Source organism: Ciona intestinalis, chromosome 2 (genome assembly GCF_000224145.3).
Source record: "Ciona intestinalis chromosome 2, KH, whole genome shotgun sequence".
Taxonomy (NCBI): Eukaryota; Metazoa; Chordata; class Ascidiacea; order Phlebobranchia; family Cionidae; genus Ciona; species Ciona intestinalis.
In genome coordinates this window covers 6,121,499-6,133,283 of record NC_020167.2, presented here as the reverse complement: position 1 = coordinate 6,133,283, position 11,785 = coordinate 6,121,499, and the positions used below count along the sequence as shown (strand labels likewise).

General features: G+C 35.7%; 1 protein-coding gene and 1 non-coding gene across 2 annotated transcripts in view; one reads left to right on the top strand and one right to left on the bottom strand.

The window, feature by feature from the left end:
• Positions 1-1,195: 1,195 nt before the first annotated feature.
• LOC100184025 (twitchin-like) overlaps positions 1,196-11,785 on the top strand; it is a 10,806-nt gene continuing 216 nt past the window's right edge. The window contains exons 1-18 of the mRNA XM_009859553.3: positions 1,196-1,282; positions 2,122-2,281; positions 2,698-2,763; positions 3,507-3,679; positions 4,062-4,206; positions 5,493-5,638; positions 6,100-6,330; positions 6,589-6,799; positions 7,058-7,221; positions 7,499-7,628; positions 8,042-8,190; positions 8,605-8,755; positions 9,041-9,187; positions 9,676-9,819; positions 10,187-10,347; positions 10,610-10,760; positions 11,157-11,258; positions 11,559-11,759. Coding sequence (XP_009857855.1) covers positions 1,196-1,282; positions 2,122-2,281; positions 2,698-2,763; positions 3,507-3,679; positions 4,062-4,206; positions 5,493-5,638; positions 6,100-6,330; positions 6,589-6,799; positions 7,058-7,221; positions 7,499-7,628; positions 8,042-8,190; positions 8,605-8,755; positions 9,041-9,187; positions 9,676-9,819; positions 10,187-10,347; positions 10,610-10,760; positions 11,157-11,258; positions 11,559-11,759 — 2,719 coding nt within the window. The remainder of the gene's footprint in view (positions 1,283-2,121; positions 2,282-2,697; positions 2,764-3,506; positions 3,680-4,061; positions 4,207-5,492; positions 5,639-6,099; positions 6,331-6,588; positions 6,800-7,057; positions 7,222-7,498; positions 7,629-8,041; positions 8,191-8,604; positions 8,756-9,040; positions 9,188-9,675; positions 9,820-10,186; positions 10,348-10,609; positions 10,761-11,156; positions 11,259-11,558; positions 11,760-11,785) is intronic.
• Positions 11,025-11,107, bottom strand: mir4150 (microRNA 4150). Its single transcript, NR_034546.1, has one exon. It is a non-coding gene; the product is annotated as a microRNA 4150 (primary transcript).

Below are 11,785 nucleotides of genomic sequence, written 5' to 3'. Positions count from 1 at the left end.
CGTATGCGCCAAATTAAGTCTTCCAATTCGTTAGTTACACAATTATACCTACGGATAAAGAAGCAAAAGCCGTGAAAAAAGTAGTAGGGTTGGGGAAGATGGTACACCTTTTCACTCATTTTTCTTACCGTTTCTGGTAGTAAACAAAGAACATTCAAAAATATAAAACTGTATTCTCATGACTCCCATACACCGTTGTTTATTGTTTAAAACACGGTCAGGATATTTGGGTATTATGTGCAAAATGTGTCCCCCCCCCCTGCTATATGTAAACCTTTAAGATACAGTATTACACCTCCCCTATGAAACAAATTTATTTTTACCTACGGGTGTACATTAATGTGTTTATACAGAATCAATTTAACCTTATGTGGCTTGTCAAATAAAACTCAAAGGTGTCAAAAATTAACTCGATATAGTTGTATATGCTGCAAGATTATTGGGACCGTTTCGTGTATTTAGGTTAGTTGACCATTTGCACAGAGATAGACAGCTTTATTTAAATCATAGCCTGCCCTACAGTTAATATGCGCTTAAAATATCTCAATTTATAAACGGACAACTAAAAATAGAATTCAGCACTTTCAAATAATAATTCAAAAAGTGTTGAAATAAATTTAATTTATCGAATAGTTTGTAGACTTTACGTTAAACGTCGGATGCGCGAGGACTTATACCTTAGTAGTTATTCTTGCGGCGTGTAGACCTTCAAGCCTGTGTTACTAAATGGCGTATACAGCATCACATTCTGAAATAGCCGCCCATTGGGATTTGGATCTGCCGTCCTTTTATAGGCATCCCTGCCGACTGCATTGACAAGCATGTGCTGCTGCGTTGAATAAACGTCTTCACGTCAAAATCCGGCTTCTTACCGGCCACCACTCATTTGGACTAGCAGCCAGTAGATTTATCGAATAACAAGGAAATAATTTACCTTTAACTGGCTTAAAAATGAGATCTTTAGTCTTTATTAATTCGGATTATAAAATGAAAAAAAAAAGTTTAACTCTTCCAATACAGTAGCGAACATTATTCATAATTTATACAGCAAAGAAAAGGAAATTAGCTGAAAAAATAGTCGAGTCTGATTTGATTTATAATAAAAACAGCAGATTTCGTTCTCAGCGTATTCTATGTATTCCTCATATCGTTTTGACAATACAGGGTCTACGGTAGCGCACGTTAGGGTAGGAACATGTCAGAAATTGTTGTTTCGAAAGGTGGCAAAGCTACGTTTGTATGCGAGCTCCCAGACTCGTCCTACAGCGGCCATTGGTACCAGGTAAACGGCATATTTGGATTCAAACAGTACGTTTTACAGAATTATAGCCCCGAAATCCACTTTCTATAATGTAATAGATAGTCTGTAGGCTACGAAATTAACGCATATATAGTAGGGTGGGGGAAGATGGGACACATTTTCGTTTAGTTTTCTCTTTCCTTTTGGTAGTAAACAAAGAACATTCAATGAATTATAAAACCGTATCCTCACGACTTCCACAGACCGTTGTTAATTGTTTAAAATACGATCAGGCTATTATGTATTAAAGGTGTCCCATCTTCCCCCACCCCACTATACTAAAGTGTTGTGTCATTTTGCAAACAGTTTTTTTACGAACTCATAAACCTCAACTGGTTTTTTACAACAAATAACCATAATTATAAACATAAGCAATATACATATAGGCGACTAAAGTGGAAAGTATCCTGTTAATTGCACGCAAACACCATCAATTGACTCGCTCGCAATTTCTAGTTTAATAAACGGCGCCTTAATGCAAAACTGTTTAAAAGTAAAAACCTTCACGTCAAATTAACATGACTATATGTTTACACTGAACACGTGCGCTTATTTTGAATTTTTAGTGTGATATTTTATAAGCGGGCCCGAGGTGTATGAAAGAGAACATCCGCGATATAACGACCCCGCCACATATTACTGTCGAGTAAGATGGGATACCATTCGTACACCAAAATTTTATTCTCGTGATTTGAAAAGAAATGCCATAAGGATATGGTTGTAAAACTCTGTAAATGTTCTATGTCCACTACCGAATAAAAGAATGAGAACTTTTCTCGTCTTACCCCACCCCACTATACACGTTTTGTTTTAATACACAGAACAACAAACAACTGAGCGATGGATCAAAATACGAGATCAGCGTATCAGGCGGGGAGCAAACTCTGGTTATTTTGAGCACGCTTAAATCTGACGAAGGCAGCATCGTGTTTAAGGCAAAGAAAGGAAATGTAGAAGTTCCCTTTCAACTTACCGTGACAGGTGAGAATTCAGAAGTTAAAAAGGAAAAAATGTAACATTCCGCCGCCGCGACTAGCACGTCTGCCTCTAGCTGGGAGGCTATGGGTTCAAGGCTGGACGCTGCTACACTTGTTGGCGTAGGCTATGTGTCCTTGGGTAAGAAATTTAACATCAATTGTTTTAACCCAGAGGTAACTAATGGGTTGTGCGAATTGTCAGTTATACACTAACAAAAAATAATCTACAAAGTTAAATATGTGACCCACTAAGTTAGATATGTGGTTTATAAATCTCGTTAGTTGCCATTGGGATTAGAAATAGAACACCAGTGTTATAACGACTGTTGTTTCCCTGCAATGCCAGGATAAATAATTGTCAGTCACAAATTCAAAAAATCAACCCATGTTTGTTGAATTTAAATAACTCTAACAATGCAGAGCCTCCTTCTATTGACCCAGAAGAGTTCAAACAATCTGCTCAATCTTTACAGAACCTTAAGACAGGTACGTACACTATATCTTCTATGTATGCTTTCTTAGTATGTTAGAACAACGTGTACAAGCTGGCTTGTGATGGTCCCAGTAACATCTTCTATCGCCCAAAGTTAGGCTTGCCTGTTCCCAATAGTATAGCTGATGCAAATAGCTATTTTGGGATAGTTTAAAACCAAGGGTATGGACACAATATAAGTATCTTGGGTGTTGGGGTAATTGGCACACTTCCACTTAAATTGTAAGTCTATTATGTGCTGAGCTGTAGGACCTCATCCTCAAAGAATAGAATAGTACAACACATTCTAAAACATTAAAACATAAGTTTTATTAATGAGAGTATATGCGTTGAGTATCTGTAAATGGAGGTCACATGCCAAGAATGGCTGAGAAAACGTGCAATAGGCTATACATGCTCGATGTGTTGTAAACTAAGGGTTGCAGGTTCAAAACTTAGGCAAGTGTCCATAAGAATATGTCCCATAATGATAGCTGCTGTTCGTGCCAGGAGTATAATAAGTCTGAACATGCTTTAATGGTAACTTTTAATTTAAAATTGTTAATGAAGCATATTGGTTTGAATGTACATAAACAACATCTTATTATATTCAGGTCCAACAGCCAACTTGTGCTATTTCTCATATTTTATCTATGGCTTGCTTTAATAACTGCTGTTTTTATGTGGTTAAGAATTTGATCTTTGCTATAGTTTTTAAAGATTTAAAGAAAATGATGATATTTTATTTTACCATTAGGTACTCCTATGGTTCTACGTGTTCCCTTTTCTGGGGCTTCCCCCATTAAAGCCTCATGGACGTTTAATGGAAAGAACATTTCATCGAGCGGTCGATACAAGATTGTCACTACATCAAGTGAATCAACTCTGACAGTCGACAACTTGCAGGGCGAAGACTGTGGAACATATGAGGTATAAGTTTATAACACAAAATAATCAAAAAGCAATTACCCACACAGTTACACATATGTTAACTTGTAAACAAAGACTATGTGTTAAAAAGGTCACCTGTGTTATAACTTTGATTGATGTTGTTAAGTATGAAGAAAATGACACCGATACTGATTGATTGTTTTTTCTTGGGCAAGACAATTAACTGCAATTGTTCTAACCAAGTAGTCATGAAACAAGTTAGCAAAATTTTCAACCATAAAGAAAAGCAATAACTTAAGTTCTACATTTTGTAATTTGTAAGCAGGCATAAGGTGTATAAAACAGGACAACCGTGTTATAATGAATGTCCTTGCCTCATTCATTAACATTATATTTACAATACAAACAAATAAACTCACAGGTCACCCTCGAAAACAAGTTTGGGAACATGAGGGTTCCAGTTGAAGTCACTTTATCCGATGTTTCACAAGTGAATTTCGAAACTGTTCAAGTTCCAGGAAAAACTGTTCAAAAGTCGAGCACTATGACTGTTGAATCTGAAAGTGGTATATGTGAATATATGTGTGGGGTTGTGATAATGAAACTACAGGGTGGTATATAGATCTATTTATTGATGGGGTTATAGACAAATCTTCTTAAGTAACAAGTTGACAATAAGTAAAAACACAAGTGCTACTAAATACCAAGCAAATAAAATTGAGCCGTACTAATGGTGTACCAAGAAGAAAATGAGTTTTTCGATTTACTAGAACCATTAACCTCTTATTTTAAAAAGAAAATCGTTGCCAATTTAGTAGCACTTGATGTATGTTTTAATGAAACTAGAATACATGTATGCAAAAGATGCAACAAACATTGTTCAAGTTAGTTGTTAAAGTTAATCATGGGCAACCCTTCATGGGTTAAGACTCTGATTTCTCCCAGTTGTAAATTTGACAATCAGGGATTAGAAGACAAACTAGTTTTACTCTACAGATAGCAGCGGTTACGTATTAGTAAAAATAATTCCTATAAAAACGACAATTTAAAAACTTGTGAATAAATTGGAAAAGTGGCTATATAAATACTTTTAGTAATCGAGTAAGATTTGTCAATCACTGCCTAAGCAACTCCCTTTACCCCTACGGCTCCTACTGTGGTTACATATTAAAGATTTATATGATTGCTGTAAGTTGGGAACCCCTGGTTTAAACAGATCATGTTATCAGTAGGTATAACTATCATTGCAAATATACCACAATATAATACAACTGTAATTTCAAATTCCAATAAACTGCCTTCTGTCCAATCAACCCATTTACCTCCTGGGGGAATTACGAAGCTTTTATAATTTATTACGTCATGTACATCACACTAAGCAGCTGCCTATCCTACAGCCCTTGACCTGCGTTAAACAATTAATGTGTCTATCATTAACAACACTGTATAGATGACATGATACTTAGTATTGCTGTACTGTATAACTAATATATATATGAATTTTTTTTGTTTTATCAATCTTTTTTTTCTTTAAAAATTAACTTTTGGAAATCTTTTGTTTTTTCGGTACTTGGGCAAAACACTTTATGAAGATTGCTACAACTGAGATAATACTAATAGGCTGTTCAAATTGTCAGTCATATTTTTTTGTTAGCAAGCACAGGGTGCATGAAAAAGAAAACCCATGGTATAACAAATGCCCCTCAATGTGGGAATAAATAAGTAAAAAAAACACACGAATAAATATAATATATCAATCACATAAATATAATATATTATTCACATAAATATAATATATCATTTATTTAAATTCATTCATTCATCATTCAAACTTACCCAAACCTTTCCACAGTTGAAGCTCCACCCAAACCAGCTGGAAACATCAAGTTTGACAATATGGCAGCAAATCACTTCAAGTTGTCGTTTGTAACAACTGCCCAAGCAAATGGGAATCTGCATTACATTGTAGAGCAAAGCAGTGGGAATGGTTGGACACAGGTACAGTGTGGGAGTAATATAATTATTTTTTTATTTTTAGCAATGCTGGATCTAATTATATATTTCATTTTAGGGCCATTTGATATCATACTTAATAAAATCCTTAAACAAAAGTTTGGTGAGGTTCTAAAGCAAGTCATGCCATGGACCTAGGTTCCAATGTTTGCCCATTACACAACTTATAATTATGTCATGCTACTATTTTTAACTTTTTCTTACTTTCTAATAACAACCATCCTTATATAGGTCATTTTTATCGAGTTATCTGGTATAAAAAATTGTAACAAATGCCCTGATAAACAATTGGCAGACTTAACGTCCAAAAATGAACTGCATGTTTTCATACCAGAAAGGTTATCTACATAAGAATGGTTGTTATTAGGGAGTGAAAAAATAAATTTATGTTAAAAACGGTAGCATGACATAAGTCTGGTAGCAGAAGTAACAGAACCTTTATATAGTGTGCAACATTCCAACCTGGTGAAAAGAGCATCCCAATAACTGGGTTAGAAGCGGGGAAGCGATACACTTTCCGCATCAAGGCTGCGAATCCTGCTGGTGAAAGTGAGGGGTTGGAGTCGCGTAGTGTCACGGTACAAAAACCTTCCAACCCACCAGTGTTGGACGCTGCTGTGGTAGGGAAACTGAGCGGAGACCAACATTTGAAGGCTGGGAAAGAACTGAGGTTGAAGGTGGGTGGGGCTTTATAGGTAGGATGGACTGGAAGTTACATATGTGGCAACTTAAAAGCGGGCACAAGGTATACAAATCAGGACACCCAAGATATAGTGACTGTTGTTTCCTGGTCACAACAAACACTTAGCTATTATTTGCTTGGAAGTTCTTAATATGTCCGGTTGAATAGGCCACCCCTGCCTCCGCTCAGAGGATAAATAAGTTACATTCACTCATATTACCTTATACATGATGGTTGCCATTTTTGTTCCCAGATCCCATACACTGGTTTCCCGCTCCCAATTGCTCAGTGGACCAAGGATGGGAAGAAGATGGCAACCAAAGGAAGAGTTGCAGCCGAGACAAGCGACGTGGACACTACTTTCTCCATCAGTGGACTCACTGCAGAAGACAGTGGAGAATATGGGTTGCTACTGAAGAATAAAGAAGGAAACGCAAAACTCAACTTTAATGTTGTGATTATTGGTATGAGATTAAATATTAGATGGGTTTTTGTAAACTATAGCTGTCAGGCATATATTATTAATACCTGTTTTGTGAAAAAATTTATTATACTTGTTTCGTGAAAAGGCATTTACAGCGACTTTTTAAAGTCTTACATACAAAATGTTTTAATTTTTTACTGACAATTTAAAAAACCTAAAAAAAACACTGGGTTGAAGCAATTCTTATACAGATAGTGACGAACAAAAAAAGTCACATAAATCACCATATTTACTTTAGATGCTCCAAGTGCTCCTGCCGGTCCCATCGTAATGGATGAAGTTATGAGCACGGAGATGACTTTCTCATGGAATCCTCCCAAGTCAGATGGTGGGAAACCAGTCCAGGGTTACGTGATTGAGAGGAAAGATACAAAGTCACCAACATGGACGCAAGTTGGAAAGGTAAATGATTGCTTGAAGTTTGAATTCGGTCCTGCCAGTGCTGAGCCACAGTAGTTAACATGCCTGTCATTACATCAGAAATATAAGTTGCTTCTACGAAACACTAAAGCTAGGATAATATTTCTAAACAAACTTTGACGATTTTATAAAAAAAGATTTTATAAACATTTATAAATATTTTCCACCATGAGTAAATATTCAAGCCCGGAAGTCTATACCAAACTGTAACATGAATATAAAATAAAACTTTATAAAGTTTTGCAAAACCATGTTACAGGTTGATCCCAACACCTTGTCATTCACCAGTGATGGGTTGACCAAGGGTTTGAAATATTCCTACAGGATCAAGGCTTATAATTCAGAAGGAGAAAGCAAACCACTGTTGTCACCCCTTGTGCTGGCCAGTGGTAAGTGTTGTATGTATAAGATATTATATTATGTGTTGGTGAAGTCCTGTAGCAGACATTCTATGGGATTTGAGATATATGTCAGAATTAACATGTTACTTAAAAAGATTTAGATAAGGACGGAAATCTGAAGAAATCGCATAACACAAAAGATGAAACATTGGATTTAATAAAATAGACATTAATTTTTCTACCAGGAGATCTGTTCTTGGAAAATATATTGGATCATAGTTTTGCAATTACTATATAAACGAATGTTTACAACATGTAGTAGTATTGATGGGACTTAAAATAACGCAACTCTGCCAAATATGGTCAAAAGCCCAGTTTTAAACAGTTTCTCTTCTATTGGAAAAGTAGTCTTGCTAAAAATGAATGAGGGTCCTCTGTTTTTAAAACACTGCAACTTACAGGACCCCCTGGAGCCCCCGGCGTCCCCACACCCACCACTGTAAGATCTACAAGCATTGGAATCAAGTGGGATGAACCAAGTAATGATGGGGGAAGCTCTGTCACCGGGTATTCTGTTGAGATGAGAGAAGTTGGTGGGGATTGGAGCCCGGTAGGTGTACATTTTATTCAAGGAAAATGATAATAGATTATATTTAAAAAAATAAAATGCATGATTAACTGTAGAACAGATTCAAAGTAAATGAAATGCTAAATCCACTGTAATAGCAATCTATGAAATTCACCTCGCATCACTGGTAACATAATTTCTATGGAAACTCAACCTACAACAGCAATTTGATGCATACGATTTTTTAGGATACAATAACATACTTAAAAGGTTTAGATATGCATTTATTAAACATTCCAAATCAAAACTGGGTTGGAAAAATTACTGTTTGGTGTTTTGTACACTAACTCCAACAGTAGTAGCATTCAGCCTTGATTTCGGTATCCTCTAATTAAGTCCTCTTTGCAAAGATTTATGATAAAATACTAACTCATAATTCTGCTTTATGTAATGTAGGTTACAAGTTCTCATATTAAAGGAACAACAGCCCAGTTAGACAACCTCGTGCCAGAGAATGAATATGAGTTCCGTGTTTCTGCCAAGAACTCAACTGGGAAAGGAAGATGGGCTGAAACCAAGAAGCCAATCACTGCAATGGATGCTCCAGGTATGTATGCCTCATGCTCGCGGCCAAGTTACTACATGGCTTGAAGCCTGACCTATAGTGTCTTCTTATACATCAGACAAACATGGGGTATTCACATCAGACACTACAAGTATATTATTCATAATATCCAACATTCTGTTCTATGTGAATACAGTCTCTGTCACGAACCTACATTTTGGGCCAGATTCGTCCAATTACCGCAATACTTACTACCAACTCAAAAAGTAACATTAAAATTTCTTTGTATACACATAATGTTTAAAAAGTTGTTGACCCACCCTGTAGAGCCTCCAGTTATATCTGAAGCCGCGAAACAAAGTTTCTCAGAGCCAGTAAGTTGCCACGCTGGTGAAGACGTCAGTCTTAAAGTACCGGTTTCGGGGATTCCCCGTCCAACAGCTACATGGAGCCTGAAAGGCAAACCAATTAAAGGTAAAAATTTCAGAACTTCAACTTTTTATTTAGTTAATTAAGGAATTTGGTTTCCTTTTTGTTTTTTTTACACAATTTTAATTTTTTTCGAAGTATGCGAAATATTTTTGAAGGCTCCAGTGTGGAATGTTTGTACTTTTTCACACGGCTATAATTTATAACCTTAACAAAAATAAAACAAGTTTTTTCATAGATTGGTACTTTGTACTTCTGGCACATCTAGTACTATCTGTTTATATATGCTACTTATATGATGTTATAATTTGCAAATTCTAATTCAATACAACATGTGTAATAAAAAAACTGAAATGAGGTCTTGTAAGGACTTTAACTGTTATTGGTTTGTTGCAAATTGTCTTCTTTTTATTTTTCTGTACAAGTTAATTAGACATTCGTTATCGTATTCTAAAAAATAAATCAAAATTTAAGTTATTTCTGTAAATAATACATTGCCGGCAGCGTGCATGAGGTGTTTATGTTTCCCCCAGATCCAAGAATCGAAGGCAAAGTAAACAAGGAAGGGGCGGAGTTAAAAATTGCCGACGCAAAACGTGGAGATTCTGGCGTCTACCATGTTAAGGTTGAGAATAGTGAGGGTGAAGTGGAAGCTGATATAACTGTCAAGATAACTGGTAAGTTAAAGAATCACCACCTTCTGTAGTTGCAGGGTTGATTTTAAAAACCAGGTAACAAAATGTTTAAGGTCGTTTTTCTACGCAATACACTGAACTAATTTCAACTTAATGAAAAAGAGTAATACAGTAGTTTTAACTTAAAAGAAAACCAATGGGAAGGAAATATGTACATTTATAAAAACACAATGTTTAATGCAAGCATTGATGTTGAACTGCTACATTCTATCAAAGTGTTTCTCCCTTAAAAATGCGTTAAGCTTTTTAGTTTAAACAGTAAACAATAAGTAAAATTTAACAGACTTAAAAAATAAATATTAAAAATATGAAGATGGCTATAACTTAACCAATTACACAACCACACCAGACGTACCATCAACACCAGAAGGCCCGATGAAGACGGTCAAGGCTTCGTCTAAAGCGCTTACTGTTGGATGGGCGCCACCAAGTGACGATGGAGGAATGCATATTACGCAATATCTCGTCGAACGTAAAACTTGTGGGGATGAGTTAGAAGAATGGTCAAGGGTAAGATGAAAATCTATATGTGAAAATATGTGGCCAGAAAATGAAAGCTGTTATAACACAGGGTGTTCATACACCTTATGCCAAAGTTACCGAGTATGTTACTTTGTGGGTGATTTTTATTTATGTATAGCTGAAGATCTGGATAATGTGAATATTTATCTCATGTGAATATGAGTGTATTGTTTCATATAAACTTATAGTATGAGTATCATGTTATGGTAGCTTCTAATATGATTCAATAACACAGTATTTATTACCACAGATTGGCAAAGTATTTCCTGGTGAAGATTTAAAGATGACATCCGACCATGTTGACAAGGGAACATCATACAAGTTTCGCGTCAGTGCACAGAATGCTTTGGGTTCAAGTCCCTTTCTTGAATCAGCGGAAATATTGGCTGATGATAAATTCAGTAAGATTTAAATTAATTTATATTGTTAATTGCATTTAATTAATGTTGGTAATTAAAATCTTGAATTTAAAGTTTTATTACTAAGATTTATTTAGACCTTTTGTAAGGGTTTGTAATTGTATTACCAATTTTTAATTTTGGGCTGTGAACTGCTGGCTTAAAGTTTATTTTTTAGACTTTTTAATACAAGTTTGGAACGAATTGCTTTCTTAGAACTGTTGTTTTCAAAAGTGTTTCTACTTGTTATGTTATTATTGCCAGGTGTATGTACTATGAGTGTTAAAGTGATCTTACTGATTTTATAAAAACAAAAGCTAGAAGATTTCTTTCACACTCACAGTAGCTATTTGGTTGCATGGTTTTATCATGTGACTCAATTTCTGTTATTAATTTCAGAACCTCCTTCTGCTGTGGCTGCCCCAGTTGTTAGTGACATCACAAAGTCATCTTGTGTTGTCACATGGGATGAACCAGATGATAATGGAAGTCCAATCTCTGGTAAGTTGGTTGGTAATGTTGTAATTTAATATTTGCTTCAACCCTAAGGTTGCTGACAGGTTGTCGGAATAGGCAATACTACAGAAAAAAATCCCCCATAAACTTGCTTACATAGTATATTGCAGTTTGTCATGGGGTGTATGAGGCAACTGAATATCTGATTATGGTATCTGTATCATCATTTTAAAGTAGTTAGCGCACCTTCCTCTACGGGTTCAGTGTTATAATGACAGTCATTACGCAAACATAAATATAAAAAAATTTACTATTGTTATTTTATTAAATTCTATTATTTTCCAGGCTACATTGTTGAGCTAAAACGGATAGGGCGTAGGAACTGGGTCCCACAGAATGGAGGTCGACCTGTAATGGACAAGACCTTGAAGGTCAAGGATCTAACAAAAGATTGCGAATTTGCGTTCCGTGTAACGGCTGAGAATGAAGGGGGAATGGGGCCTGCAGGCAAAGAAAGTGAAGTTTTCACAGCAAAAGATCCAATTCGTAAGTTCAAAGGGCAATTATTAATT